Source organism: Vombatus ursinus, unplaced genomic scaffold (genome assembly GCF_900497805.2).
Source record: "Vombatus ursinus unplaced genomic scaffold, bare-nosed wombat genome assembly UNPS02014863.1, whole genome shotgun sequence".
In the NCBI taxonomy this organism is placed as follows: domain Eukaryota; kingdom Metazoa; phylum Chordata; class Mammalia; order Diprotodontia; family Vombatidae; genus Vombatus; species Vombatus ursinus.
The window spans coordinates 8,034,813-8,050,906 of NW_020954641.1; the positions used below are offsets into that span (position 1 = coordinate 8,034,813).

Genomic DNA, 16,094 nt, shown 5'->3' on the forward strand with positions numbered 1-16,094 from the left:
GACTTCCCACCAGTATCAACTTCTCTGAGTAGCTTGTGGCATTTCTCTCAGATGGTGGATTCTTGATTTATCCATGGATTATTATGACCCATTAGACAACTCAAAATAAAATCATGAGCTTTTTTACCTCAAACAGCAAGTTTCACTAATCACAGTTTAGGAAAAACTTTTCCAGGATTTATATCTCAAATTTAAATTTGTCCTGGTGTAAAAAGCCAATCATTAGAGATTTTTTCTATATACTTGCAAATTCTCAGCAAGACAAAACCCAAACAAGCTTTTTGGCAAGTTTACACATTAAAACAATAACCAACAATAGCCAAATTATTTTAGCACTAACAAAATTATGAAAAGTTGCTTGAAATAATTCCCTGGTGCCAAACAATTAGCTCAACTTTCTCCCACACTTCTGGGGGAACATGGGGAGGTCTGGTGCACAGAAGGAAAAGGGAGATAGGAGGTTTTTTCCCACTGCAAGATGTCACAAGGAACAGGAAAAAATATACATTATAGTTAGTGGTTTTTACAATCTCAACTAGTAAAAGAAAATAACCTATTTCTAGCTAAGTTCTTATTTACATACAAGACACACAAAGACAATAGTGGTATGAACTTGAATAAGCTTCCCTAAACTTCTAAAATGTTTCCTCCAGGGAAAACATTTAATTACACAATGTCACAATCAAGATATTTATCAAAATAAATTGTGCTTATTCTTAAGTCAACTTTCAGAAAAATAGTATTTATTTTTTAAATATTGTGGTATTTTTTAGAAATGATGACACCAATATTTTACATTAAAATTTCTTAAGTTACAGTTTCTATAACAGTCTGATATGACAAAATTCTTCCAAATAGAAAATGCATTTTCAGCAGGTCAACATGAAGACTAATTAAAAACCTTTCCTTTTTGAACAAAATATCTTCACCCTTTTACAATAAGAACTAGAAAAGTCTGAAAGATAAGAGAACATACATAATTTTTCCAATGTACAAAGTGTGTGCTAATAAGATAAAAAAATAAAATGTTCTCTAATGCAGTCCAAAAAGCTGCTGTGAAGCTACTGAATGTTAACGTCCATTAGCAGCCAGGCTCTTCCTGTGGAGCGGCGCTGCCATCTCTCTTGAGTAATGCCGTATTTTCCCCTGTATCATCTTTAAAGTTGTTACACTATAGCCCAGATCCAGCTATAGAAGATGATGGCAAACTGTTCACTTCACTTCTGTCTTCATCTTGTAAAGTGATGCTCAAATTCACAATCGAAACACTACCAGGTATGGATTCTGGAGCTGTCATATCCTGTATATCCCCAGTATCCTATGATATCAAGTTTACACACTGGACAAGTTTGGTGGTCCAAAAGGCAAGGATCAATGCATGTTCTATGAAAAATATGCTTGCGTGGCAAAATTCTAACAATATCCTTTGGTTTATAATTTTCAATGCACACTGCACAATTTTCAGCATCAACAGCAATTCTCTTGTCTCCATGCTTTACAGTATGAAGCTGAAGTTGCTCAATAGCTTTCTTTCTTTTCTATGGTTCTGATTTACAAATTGTGAACCAGAATATAGGAAACGCTGTATATAGTAAAATATTAGCCAGGCTTTAAACATCATGGTGATGAAAGCAATGGCTACAAACACAACAGAGTGACCACTGATTAACTCCTGCACACGACGTGTACCAACTTCTATGGTCATTTTAACTGGAATTCCTCCTTGCACTGGTCCCAAAATTTCTATTCCTTTGAGATAGCTAACCATAATTACCACTGTATTTCCTGTGTCCAGGTGGGACATGGAGTTGGTGCAGTTGCTGTAGTGGTCCTTACTGTAGATGACCACGGCTGAGGCGTTTCTGTGGGTGTCCCCTTGGGCCACCAGGGTGATCCAGGGTTCCTGCCTACCGGCTGCCCATGCCCCCACTTAGTAGTGGGTGTCGGGCGCGCAGCCCTTCTGGTCTCTGCCCTGGGTGCAGGGGATGCCCACCAGGTCCTGCAGGCTCTCCTTGGGTGATTTGTCACATGGGGTGGCTCTCAGTGGCGCCCTCTCCATCACCATGGGGCAGGCATTGTGCTAAGTATTAGGGTTGCAAAGAAAGGCAAAAAAAAAAAAGATATGTACCGGATAAATTGGAGATAATCAACAGAAGGAAGGCCCTAGCATTAGGGAAGATTAGGAAAGGTTTCTGTAGAAGGTAGAATTTTAGTTGGGATTGAAGGAACCTAGGAAACCAGGAGGTAGAAGAGAGGAGGGAGAGCATTCCAGGTATGGAGGCTAGCCAGAAAATGCATGGAGCTCAGAAACTGAGTGTCTTGTGCAAAGAACAGCAAGGAAGACTCAGTCACTGGATTGGAAAATACGTGGGGGTTGGGAGAGAAGAAGGCTTAAGATCAGGAAGGTGGGATAGGGGTAGATTATGAAGGACTTTGAATGCCAGAGGATTTTAAAACTTGATCCTGCAGGTGATAGGGAACTATTAAGGGGGGAAGGACAGGGTGAAGTAGTCAGACCTGCATTCTAGAAAGATCACTTTAACAGCTGAGTGGAGCAGGGACTAGAATTGGGAGAGACTTGGGGCAGGCAGACCAACCAGCAGCCTATTGCAACAGTCCAGGCGTGAGATGATGAGGGCCTACACCAGGGCGGTGGCAGTGTCAGAGAGAAGGTGCTTATTGGAGAGATGTTACAAAGACAGAATTGATAAGCCTTGGCAATAGATTGAGTATGGAAGTGAGAGTGAGAAGTCAAGGATAACACCTAAGCTGATGCTTTGGGGGCTGGGAAGATGATGGTGATAGTAAAGTTAGGAAGAGAGGAGGGGATTGTGAGGCGGCAGAAGATAATGATTTCAGTTTTAGATATGTTGTTGAGGTTTAGGGGGTTTGGGGTGCTGGGACCCCAAAATCACAACATGCAGTCCTGCCTGAAAGAATTTGACCCAAGCCTTCTTTCAGTCAAAGACAAGGTTTATTAGAACATCCTTCATATTGGCCAGACTCTTAAGGAGTCTGAATGTTAGTGATGGCTAGATTCTAAGAATCTGAGCCCCTTAATGGAGACAAGATGGACTTTATATACAGAAAGACTGTGGGAGGGACCTAGGAGTGATCAAGTAGTTTGGAGTGACTGGAGGAGGGGTCTAAGGAAGATGTGAATGGGAATGGCCTATAAACTGGGGTGAACATAACACTCGGAACCTGGACTTTGTGGCCAAGGGAGTATGGAGCCTAACTAGGATTAAGGGTGGGAAATGGCTGGGGCAAAGGGAGGTAAAACAATGGAGGGCTAGGCTAGCTTAAGGGTAGCAGAATTGGGAGACTGGGTGTAGTCACGATGAAAGGCCAGTTGATGGGATTATAGCCTCAGGCAAACACCAAAGATTTGGCCATGTGGGAAAGTCCAGGGTTTTTCCTTTTTGGGGTCTAGCTCCCATCCTCATCATCGTGAGATTAATATGTCTACAGGATCTCCAATTCAAGACGTCCAACAGGCACTTGGAGAAATGAGATTGGAGGTCAGGAGAAAGACTGGATCTGAAAATCATCAGAAGAAATGATTACCGAAACTACTGGAGCTGATGAGATCACGAAGTGAAACAGTACTGAGGAAAGAAGAAAAAAGGGCTCATGACCACACCTAGTTAGTTATAATTGGTTTACTTTGCATAAAGGTGATAGTGAAACTATCCCATTTGGCTCTAGTCCCTATACTAGATGAGAACATGTTTTGATTGAATCAAACAATCAGAACTGAGTTTGAACTGACTCCTTGAATCAAAGATGTTAGATGAGAGATTGTATCCCACTCTAAGCACTTTGTATAAAAGGTAGAAGTAGTTTCAGAACTGGCGGTGAGTGAGTTTCTGAGGGGAAAGAGTTTCTGAGCTACTGGATTCAAGAAGTTGGAGGAACAAAGGGAAGACTGAGCAGAAAAGAAGGAAGTATCCAGGAGAGGTGCATCTTGGAGAAGAGGACCTAGGATGAGTCAAGTCCCTATAAAAGGTCTGGTCTGTAGACACTATAGCGTAATTTACTGTTTCCTTACCCAAATGTCTCCAGTAAAATGAACTTTGCCTCAACCACTAGAGGCCATGAGTTAGAAATAGATATAAATGTAAGGTTAGGCAAAAAGCCCAATCTCAGCTTATATGTTAGAAATTTTCTTAACTAGAACTGAGCAGTTGTTACTGAACTCTGAACTTTTAATCTAAAATAAACTTTCTAAAGGTGAAAGGAAGACCAATGTACTGTAGTCTACTGCAGGAGCCATAATATTGCCTGATAAGTTTAAAAAAGAGCTTATGATAACAGGCTATTATATTTATAGCCATGTATTCCATTTTATGCATTTAAAAATATTATTATGAGACTGAGTCAGTAGGCTCCATTTTTGTGTCAAGGGGACCACGACACAAAAAAGGTTAAGAATTCCTGGACTAGCTGATGTCTAAGGTCCCTTCTAGCTCTAAAGCTGAGAGGTAGGAAAGAACGCCTAAGTCACCTTTCATATTTATGCCAAAAAAACTTGTGTTCACATCCTGGCACCACTTGGGCTAGAGAATTGCATGCACTCGGCCCCTTCCATCTATTTATTCACACTTGAGCATTCAGGGACCTTGCATCTCACATGACGCAGAGCCCAATACCTCCGAGTTCTCTCCTTCCTTCCTCCTACCAAACACCCAGTACCTTCCCCAGCGCCAAGGGTCGGCCCAACGCCTCCAGAAACGAACTTCTCCCTTCTCCCCCTTACCCTCCCTCATCAGGCCCATGGGACCCCAGACCCCTCCAAATTAACAAACCCTACAACCCAACCCTTCCTCCTCCGTGGCCTGACTCGCCCCTGGGGTTCCCCCGACACCATTCTAGGTCACCCCTTAAGCTCAGTAGCCCTTCCTCGGGGTGCCGTGGAGAGCGAAGACAAATCGCGCATGTGCGGAAACTAGCAGCACGCGCAGGGCCTCAGTGACTGTTAAGTCGCCTTTGAGTTTCCGCTCCTGTTTTAGGACTACGGTTTCCGACAGTCATCAAGGCACCCAAGCAGTTGCAGGGAAGCGCGCCGGAAGCACTGAAACCTATAAGGCCCGACCGCTGAGGCCGATGGGATATGTAGTTCATGAACGCCTCAGAAACTCTCTTTGCTCAGGAAGTTTATTTTCCCCAAAATGTATCGGTCTTAACTCCCGGCGAACAGAACCTAGTTGGGGGCTTTATCTGGAAGCTCAGGCTTAGGCTGCATTCACAGACAAAGGAATAAATCTAGAGCCAGGGTTTCAGTCCCAGGAAGCTCCGCGGCGGACCACCCGCCCAGATCGGCATTCCCTGCAGTTGGGCGCGGGGCTTTCTGGGAGCTGTAGTCCCTGAGTTGCGTTACGGCGTTGGCGGAGGGGAGGGCGGAGCTGCCGGCGGCCCGGGCGGGCGGGCAGCTAGAGAGGGTGCGATCGCCGCTGCCGCTGCCGCCGCCACCACCACCACCACCACCACCGCAGCCTCCGCCACCGCCGCCGCCGTCGCACGCTCCGGGGCGATTCGCCGCTGCGGGGAGCAAGAGGCGGAGGCGGGGCCGGTGCCGCGATGGAGCCCGACTCGGTGATCGAGGACAAGACCATCGAGCTCATGGTGAGTGCGGCCCCGCCGGACCCTCGGCCCCGGGCCTGCCCAGCGCGATCGGAGGGCCCGAACCCTCCCACATCCCCGATTCCGCCTCCCCTCCCCCCAGCATCCCCCAACGAAGGCCTGTCCTGGCCCCCTCATTTCCCACTCGATTCCTCCCAGGTCTGGTCTTTTCCACTATTTCCCCTCCCTACTCCTACCTCGCCGACCCGATCCAGGGGACCCCCTCCCCCTCAGTCCCCACTGCTGCTCCCGAGGACCCGATACCTGCTCCTTGGCCCGTGACCACGATCCTCCGTCCCGGTGATCTCCCCTCCCCTCCCCCATCCTGTCCCCATTCCCCCCCCGCCTACCCCCTTCAGGCAAACACGTCCCCAGCACCCCCAAAGAGTCTCCTTCCCGACCCTTTCCCCCCAAATCCATCCTCCCTGATCCACCTCGTCTGGAGCCTTGGGCCGCCCCGCCCGGTCCGAGCCTCCACTCTTCCCCTCGCCCCCCATCCTTGCCCCCGCTGCATTTCTCCTGCTTCCCTTTCCCTCTAGACTAAGAGAGGTAGAAGAGAATGGAAAAAGAGGGTCAGGGAAGTCCCAGTCGCCATTGCTTCTCATCCTCCTCTTCCTCAAACCTCCGAGGCCTCAGTGCACCCCTTTCTCCTCCTTCCCCCTCAATCTTTAAGTAACTAACCCTCGTCCCTCCGACCCAAGTAAGGGCAGAGTCTGTGAATGCTCCGGATAATCGGATGGGTGTATTCCGGGAGCTCGGTTTTCAGAGAGTGACTGATTTATAGCCCCGGATCTCCCGGGCTTCTCTGGTGACTGGATTATTGGGGTTGATCTGGACAAAGGGCTTCTGACATTCTGCGGAAATCCCGGCAGCTGCTTCACGCTGGAGGGCTCAGAGGATTCTCTGAGTATACAGTATTTTAGTCGAAAGGAAAGAGTAGCTGTTCACTCATTTTTTTCTGTGTTTGCAAGGACAGTGAAGCCCCTGGTAGGCCTTTAGTACCTTCCAACTATTCTGCAAAAGCAAGAGGCTATGACTAATTGATAAGGTAAATCAGCCTTGTATTAGAAACCAGTGCGGGGTTAAGGAGCAGAGCTCCAGGCCTGGGGAAGGTGGATTTGGAACCAAAACAAGTCTTTGTAGAAATGGGTGACAGGATGGTATAAGGAAAAGTAACACTAGTAGAAGTGAGGCATTTTAAAATATCTGATTTCTCTCAAGATGACTGACTGAAAGAAGTAAATATGGCAGGTGGTACCCGCCAATTTCAGTAGCTGAGGAAATCAATCATAGGGAGTATGCTGGGTGAATAGCTATCGGGAGTATTCAGGAGTATTTTAAGGCTAGGCTCTTAATCTAGTCTATATTAGCTTCTCTACCAGGCACTTTGCTACAGAAACCTTGATGGTTTCTTTGTATGTAGCCTAACGGTAACAAGTTTTTCCCTGAGTTGGAGGAAGGGAGGAAAAAGACCACTTGTCAGTTTTTATCAGAAGGCTTTCATAGTCTGATTTTTCTCTAACTCATGAATGCCTACTGAGTCAAAGATTCCACTAGGTAGGGTCAGTGACATCAGAGCCACTTCCACATTTAAAGCTATAAATAATAAATGGTGACTACTCTGAATGCCCTTTGGATAGCTACCCAGTTTCTCTAGATGATGATATCTTAAGGGCAGAGCCACATGTTTTAAAAAATGGAAGTACAGTAGCTTAAATATGGAGGTAGCTTAATTTCTACTGGCTTTTTGCCTTATTTAGATAACTAAACTTCCTCAGTGCTTTGAACACTAGAACCAGAGCATTTTTTCCAAAAAGTTTTCAAAGAGATCCTTTAATTTATTTGTGGATTAAAAAAAAACCAACCATAATATCGATCATTTAATGAGTAATTTTTCTTCCTTTTTAGCAGTATTTTACAGCCTGCAGTGGTCTATTTAGGCATTTGATACACACTTACAATGTTATTCCAGCAAAAGATACTGTAACAAGGACTACCACTCGGATATACTTAAAACAGTATAAACACATTTAATATTGAGATTTAAGTCTAAACTTTTAAGCAGAATTCTTCTTACTGAAACATTGTGAAACAAAAATGTTGTTTGATTGGGTTGATGGTGAGTTTCATCTCTTGGTAGCTGAATATTTTTTCAAAAACTGAAAATCATCTGTTTCCCAAATACTTGGCCAAGTATAAAGGAAGACCAACATCTTTATGGTCAAATGAACTTTGAAGTCTCAATCTTAATCTTCCAAGGTTCAAACTTCAAACCACAAAGTTTTTGACTAATGTGACAGTACTTGTCTCTGGTCTAACAAGGCACTCAGCCTTCTAAAGCTAATGAAAAAAAAAAGCAAACTCTTTACCAGATGTGCAACACATCTGGATATTCATAGAACATGTTTAATGACCCAAGAACTTTAAGGGGGGGGGGAGGTTTAGAAGCTTCTTTTAAGGATTTTGCTGTTCTTTGTGGGATAAACCAGTTAAGACTATTAAAACCTTTTCCTCAAAGCCTTTTTATACTTATATTGGTATAGTAGACTGGGCAGATAAATAAAATATATTTAAAGCTGAGTGACTATCTACTGATAAGTAGGTTAGAAATAGTATCCCAGTGGATCATGCTTGAGACTTTTCTTTGGTTTATATTGGGGCAGCATCCTCATTCTGTAGATAAACAGATCTCTTACACCAGTTTTTTTAATTCTTTAATTGATAAGGAACCCTAGAGAACCAGATGAACTACTGTGATCTGTGATTTATTAGATCACTTAAGTAGTTAAATGCTTTTGTGTTGGTAAGGTTTGTTCCATTACTTAGTTAAGGAGATAACTAAAGTGTATGCTCTTTGCAAATGAAACATGACCACTTATTTGATTTGCTGGAATCTATGTTCCTTTATATTGTTCCTTAGCTTTTTCTCTTTTTGCCTTACCTCTTCTGGCAAGTTGTACTACTATTACAAAAACAAAGTTAGTCTTTATTCCAGAAATTAAGCACCTTGCTGGAAGTTCTTCTCTCACCACCCCATAAGTGCACTGTATTTGACACATAGGAAGTATTTATTAATACTCAATAAATTCAATTGAATTAATAATCCAGTCAGTAGATTATAGCATCCCTTTGGGCTAAAGGTTTCCTTTGTTATTCTTCCTAACTTTCAGTTTATGTTTACCTTTGGGACAATAGCTATTGTTAAGTAGCTGACTAAAATCCCAAGTTTACTAAAACTCTTTATCTAGGTGTCGGATGCTTGTTTTGCAAATTCCAGTGGTGAGTAACTAACTCTCTTGGCTGTAGAGGCAGTCTGGAGATAATCAGGTTAATTCCCTAGATACCGCATAGTGATTAATTGGTCTGGTATTTTAGAGTTAAATTTTTTAAATCTGTATTAACACTAGCTTTATTCTCATATTGATTTGGAGAAAAGCAGTTATGCCCAGTTGCTGAATCATTTGGTCAGTATGGGAATGTCTATAAAAGTTACCTGCTTAGAGTTTTTTGACTCAAATACTCACATTGGATACCACAGGGGCAGATTTAAAGGGGGGAAAAGGCAACATACATATTGTCACATAATGTTTGTTTTCTTTTGGTTTCCAGTTATGATTTACATTTCAGCCAGGCATGACTAATAAGCCACAATGGGTACCATGCAGGTTGAAGAGAAAGACAGACTTTCTATTGAGGCTAGCTGAGATTGGTGAAAGGAGGCTGGAGAATACAAGGATCAAGAACGCTCTCCTCCATACAGGGCATAATATATCATTTATTGTTGACTGATTGCACTCTGGACAAAGTGACCCCTGGGCAGGTCTTCTCCTGTCTCTCTGACTCACCTTTCTTATCTTTAACTGAGCCTGCTACTTCCTGGAGTTTTTTTTTTTTAAGGATTCCTAGGGTAATATATGCAAAATACCTGAAGTCTCTTTAAAAAGGTCATGGTTGGAGCCATTGTATTCCAGATTGTATTTGATAATCATTTCAAAGTGGAATATGCTGAGAAGATGAAGGAAACTTTCCTGTGTGAATTTATGGGCATTTTCTTCCTTTTGCTAACTTCTGTCTCTTTTGGGACAATATATATGAAGCACTTTACAAATGTGTACATTATTACTGTGAGTTATTCTCCATTTTGTTCTCATTAACTTTTCTAAGTGGAGGAATATATATATAATATATATTTCCCCCCAAATAAGTTACTTTGAGGGGCTTATATTTTAGCAAGACACTGTCCTAGTCATAAATGCCAAGTAACAGGTAGCACAAATTAAACAGATGTGAATCCACACAGCAAATTAAATTGACATGGAGGCTCTATTTGAACACAGAAGCCATATTAAGCAGTGAAGAGACCTGGATTTGGAGCCCAAGAACATGAGTATGAATATGGAGTCCAAGTTTGAGTATAGCTGTTTGAGCTTGGACCAGTCACAATCTTTCTTATCTGTAAAATAATGGGATACAGTGGATACTCTGAAAATCCCCTCTAGCTTTAAATCTAATCTGTGAACATTTGACTAGTTCACATAAAAATGAAGCTAAGCATATTTCTTTTGGCTCCTATCTTGCTACTCTTTTAAATTTTTAAGGAGTTATTCTGAACCTAACAAGGATGAACATTTACATATACAAAGAACAGAAAAAAGTCACTTGTATGTGAAACCCTGAATCTCTATCATGTACATCTTGTACTTTGTGGGGGGACTTTGAGAGACCATCTCATTTGACATGGTACACTCATCTGACAGAGAAACATGGAGTCAAAATGAGGCCCTCCAGGATGAATCTACAAATGCACATAGTGGTGTTGGGTCTCTTTGCCCTGTATTGTTTGTACCCTGCTTCCTGAGATACAGCATAGGATAAATTCCAGCCAACTGCAAAGTCTTCCTATTCAATAGAGCATCTGCCCTGCCCACTGGTGAATAGAGAGAGCTCTTTGACCTAGGTTTAAGGACTCCACAAAACCTCCAAGCCCTCTATGAGAGCCCCAGACCTATAGTTTCTAATATATATATCTCATGTGAGCCCATGGTTCCATTATCTACAGTTATCTGTTATCATTTCCTTGATTTTTATTTTTTTCAGTTGGTGGAGGCAGAAGGCTCTAACTTTCTAGCATTGTGTTTTCTTGGCTACCCTTCCTGCAAATGATTTCTTTCTCTTTAGAACTTATTGTTTACTTTGTACATATTCACCTTGTATTATAGTTGTGTCACCTTATTAGATTGTAAGTTTTTAAGGCCAGGAACTATATGTAGTCTAATCATTTTGTATTCCCTGCAATAGCACCTCCTGCAGTACCTTCCTGCACATAGTATGTACTCATTAACTATTTGTTGGGTGAATGAATGACTCTTAGTTAAAATTTTCAATGAAATCTTTTAATATTTCTCCGGGATACCTCTCTGAGGTGGAGGGAACTTGAGGGTTAGAATGGAGGGAGGAAAAGTACAATACAATGTGTGTGCACATCCATAGTTAGATTCACACATGGCTGGTATAGGTGACAACAAAAATTTCAGACCAACAATTGTGAATCTTTCCCTGGGAAGAACCTGCTTTTTCTCTTAGGATGACTATACCAACCTATTCATAGGTCTTGTAGAACTCACCGTGGCCTAGGGTCCTAACCATGTGGCCTAATTGATCTAGGCTTGAATTAATAAATACCCCAAGAGAAAGTGACCAAACAATGAGTTCTTTTGCAGTTGGGAGCCTTGTAAATGTCTTCACATAGTATATACTTTATTATGTTTACTTAGTGTGTTTCAGACCAATGAATTCTAATTTTTGAAAATCTCTGATTTAATTTTGGCAAACTGTTTCGAGTTTGTGAGTGATAACACCAAAAGGAAGAAACCTGTTGCTCAAGGGGGGAAAATCATGTTTCCTTATGTTAAGTTTCTGATCACTGTAATTGCTTAACAGGAAGTTTGTCTATATAGGCAAATGACAGATGTACCAGGAAGACCTGACAATCCAGTTGGTTGTCCTTAAGTTAAACCTTATTATTGTTTTAGTGAAACCTGAAGGTTTCAGTTTCCTGAATTGCTAAAGTTCTTTATAAAAGGAAACATCTTCTCAGACTTAGTCAACATTGATTGAATGGCCACTATATTTAAAATTCTATTCTAGGAACATTGAGGAATGCACAAGAAAAAACAGAAAATAAGGTCCTATCCTTTGTGTTGATCGTCTTATAGTGGAAATGACAGAAATAATAGTATATGAGGGGTAAGAAAAAAAATTTTTTTTAAACAAAGTTCATTGATACATGGGGAAAAATATCAAGCAGGGGCTATACACACACAGAGGAATTTAAGAAATATTTTTGAGGGAGAAACAAAATTTACTTGCTTTTAAATTTTGACTAATGGATAGAATTTGAATTGATAAACATAATATTTTTCCTTTTTATGATTATTTAAAAGAAAAACAGATGGGGGAGCGAGAAAGAAATAAAGAAACTTAGTCAGATGGAGCTTGGAAGGGTAACAACCTCAGGAGGTTGTAAGATGAGTGTTAGTCAAAGTTAAACAGCATTTGTTACACATTGATGTTCTATGCTTCAGCTGAAGTCAGTTGAAGTAAGTTAAATTTTCACTAGTCTTTTACAAACTGAACAGTATTTTAGCATCTAGCTTGGTGCAGCAGAAAGCAATGAATTTAGTGTCAGGACATTGATTCAAATCCCACCTCTGACACATTACCTATGTGACCTTAGGTAAGACACTTAGTGTCTCTGGGCCTCAGTTTTCTCATCTGTAAAATGAAGGGGTTGAACTATATGACCTCTTGGGTCCCTTCCATTTTTAAATATGTGTTCATACGATACTAAGTAATATCTCTAGCTCTTCAACAGCCCAGAAACGAGGAGAATGCTATTACATTGTAATGCCACTACAAGCTCTTTCTGGGGAGAATGTTCTTTAGGTTCCCTTCTCTGTGGCCAGAACAATCTTTCTTTCAGGATACTTGGCAAAAATTCAGCCAAGGGTACATTATCTAGTTCCTCAGCCTGTTGTATGTCATGTAAACAAAAGATCTTTTTTCTCTTTTTCTGACTTTGTTTTTGCTAGATCATCACCCTCTTCCTTATCATAGGCAGACCCAAAGGTTCTGTTCTGGGTCTATTTCTGTTCACTCTCTGTTATTGTTCAGTCCTTTTCAGTCATGTATGACTTTTTGTGATCCCATTTTGGGGTTTTCTTGGCCAAGATACTGGAATGGTTTGTCATTTCCTTCTTTAGCTCATTTTATGGATGAGGAAGCTGAGGTAAACAGGGTTAAGTGACTTGCCCAGAGTCACACAGCTAGTGAGTGTCTGAGGCCTGATTTGAACTAAGGAAGATGAGGCTCTCTGCTCCAGGCTCAGCACTATATCCACCTCACCACCTAGTTGTCCATCTCTCTATACACTCCTTTGGTGATGATCCCATAGGTTAAATTATACTTTCTATTCAGTTCTATTCTATATCCAGCCATCTCCTGAACTCTGCTTCTGCATTGCCAGCTGCCTGCTGCCTATTTCCAACTGGCTGTCCCAGAGGCATCTTGAACTCAACATGTCAAAAATAGAACTCATTATGTTTTTCTCTAAACTCATCTCTTCTCCAAACTTTCCTATTTCCACAGAGGAAACCATCAATTTTCCAGTCACCCACATTTACAACATTGGTGTCATCTTGGAGCCTTCCCTTTCCCTCACTACTCATCAGTTGCCAATGCCTGTCAATCCTATCTCCACAACATCTCTTACAAACATTCCTTTCTCTCCATTCTTGGCAAAAAACTCTATAAAATCCTTCAGCATCTTTCACCTGAACCTTTGCAGGAGCCTCTTGTTTGGTCTTCCTGGCCTCAGTCTCTCCTTTACAAACTAGCCTTCATAGAGCTGCCAAATTGATATTTTTTTCCTTTCTCTTTTTTTTTTGGGTGGGGGAGGAGGACAGTTGAGGTTAAGTGACTTTCCCAGGGTCACACAGCTTAAGTGTCTGAGGCCAGATTTGAACTCAGGTTCTCCTGACTCCAGGGCCAGATATTTTTAAATCACAAATCTGACTGTCTTCCATGTATGAAACACACACACACACACACACTCAGAAGCAAACAAACAAACAAAAAACAAATGAATGCCCAAACACCAAAAAACCTCTTTGATGGATATATCAACTGTTCAGGTTGGTACTAGCCTTCCAAAATCAGACCCCCACCTACAGGTTCCCTTACCTTACTCTCCAATCCAGTGTGGCTGGCTTTCTAGCTATTTTCCATAACTATCCACTGCTCCATCTCTCACTTCTGAGGCTTTGTACAAGTCATCCTCCCTGTCTAAAATGCATTTTCTCAATTAAAAAGCATTTATTAATAAAAGCACCTGTCTGCCAGTGCTAAGTGCTCAGGATGCCAAGGCAAAGTGAAAATAGTCTCTACCTTAAAGGACCTTACAGTCTAGCTAGGGGAAATAATGTGTGTGAGTGTATGTAGATATTTTTAATCTATATCTACATATATACTGTAGATCTTTCTATCTCTCTATCCATCTATCTATCTAAACACACACACACACACACACACACACAATACAAAATAATTGGAGGGGGTGATAATTAACAACTAAGGTAGATGGCAGGAAAAGACCTAATATGGAAGGTGGTACTCAAGACTCTCTCTTGTATATCTAGTATTTTTATAAATTTTGTCTCCCCCATTAACGTGTAGGTTAATTGAAGACAGGTAATGTTTTTACCTCCCTGTGTATCTGCAGCATATAGCACAGTGCCCAGCACATAATAAATGCTTTGATTAATGGGATGGATGGATAGAGGTGAGAAGGGAACGCTGTACATTCCATTCCATGCCTTCAGCTTGTCAGTATAAAGCAAAAAGATGAGAGTGGGAGGGCATTGTACAGAATGTCCCTAACATCATTGGCTGAATTGCATTGTGCTTGGAGGTGAAGTTTTAAGGCTGAGTATTGTAGATACTTAATAAATTTCAATTGATTAATTGAAAGATTGTGTGAAGAGCTTTAAAGGCCAAACTTTTTATTTCATATTGGCCTCTTAGAATCCCTAACTTCCTTCTAAGCACAGGTCCAGGTGCTGCCTCCTAAGTGAGACCAGGTAATTAAAGTTTTTTTTTTTTTTCAAAATAATTTTATATAAATTTTTACTTTCTTTCTTCTGAACATCATGTATCTTCCACTAGAATATAAGCTTCTTGAGGGCTAGCATTACAATAAAAATTAGTGACAAAAAAGCCCATTCATCTCCCTTAATTTTTGGGTGATCTGGGAAAGGAAAGAAGAGGAAAATGATGGTTCATAAAATGATCTTGGAAAGAGATTTTCTTGATGTGACTTACACAGATGTTGTACGAAGGTTCTGAGGAATAGTTGGTGGAAAGCTTTAGAGAGGGTGTTTGGAACTAGAGGTCAGGAAAGTGCTGAGTGTGTATCACTTTGTCTTTTTACTTCTGAGAAGTCTATAAAGACAGTGTGGAAATGGGAAAGATGGATGCCTAAGTAGGCCCCCAAGAGTTCCAGCTTTAAATCACCCTGATCAGAAGTTAGATCTCGTTTACAATGATCTGAATGGTGTATATTCCCCGCTTTGAGGTACTGAGAACATGATATCTATGACTGTAATGGGAAAGTTGGGAAACTGAAAGGGGAGGAATGGAAAAAAGAACCATTGACCTGGGAGTCAGGACCTGAATTTGGACATTAGCTCTGCTTCTTCCCTATGTGGCCTTGGACGAGGTTCCTAAACTCTGGGAGGATAAACCTGGGGCAACTTCTGGTCCTATCAAGATATTTTAAATATCTCTATCAGCTAAGGGGGGAAAGGCTTTAAAAAGAGCAATTCAAATGATCCAGAGAATCAAATAATTTCCAAATAAGTATCTAGTAGTTAGAAAGGGCACTGAGGCTCCAAGGACAAAAAAAAAAAGAAAAAGAAAAAGAAAAATCCCACAAATAAAGTTTTGCCCTCAAGCAAATTACATTCTATAGTAATGCAAGTAAGTGTGTTATAGTGAGTAGAACTTGGTAAGACTGGAATTTGAAGTTTCCAAGGCACTTATCAACTACTTGTGTGACTCTGAATAAGTCACTTAACTTCACTTGGCCTCATTTTCCTCATCTGTAAAATGGAGATAACAGCAGTATCTACCTCACAGCATTGTTATGAGAATCAAATGAGAAGACGTGTACTGTTTTCCCTTCCTCATCTTGGACTTTCCCCATCACAGTTTCAGTATGTTGCAGGTCAGCATAAGAAATTACTGTAGTATTTCTTTTTAGTTCCTTTTCATACACTGTTTTTACTTAACATTGACCTACATATAGCCTATTACAAAAACTTAACCCAGATTTTACAATAAGGTACTGTAAACACTCCATAAAAGAAAAAAAAATTAAGACTTCTTCTCTGGTATGAAGGGAGGGCCAAAACTTT

General features: G+C 41.2%; 1 protein-coding gene and 1 pseudogene across 3 annotated transcripts in view; one reads left to right on the top strand and one right to left on the bottom strand.

Moving 5' to 3' along the window:
- Nucleotides 1–1,081: 1,081 nt before the first annotated feature.
- LOC114027639 lies at nt 1,082–3,000 on the bottom strand (annotated as a pseudogene).
- A 2,536-nt stretch (nt 3,001–5,536) lies between these two features.
- Nucleotides 5,537–16,094, top strand: part of FBXW11 (F-box and WD repeat domain containing 11) — an 89,104-nt gene continuing 78,546 nt past the window's right edge. For 2 of the 3 annotated variants that reach the window (XM_027841832.1, XM_027841834.1), the window contains exon 1: nt 5,537–5,625. In XM_027841832.1, coding sequence (XP_027697633.1) covers nt 5,581–5,625 — 45 coding nt within the window. In that variant the 5' untranslated portion in view covers nt 5,537–5,580. The remainder of the gene's footprint in view (nt 5,626–16,094) is intronic. The other variant, XM_027841833.1, reaches the window with a different exon arrangement.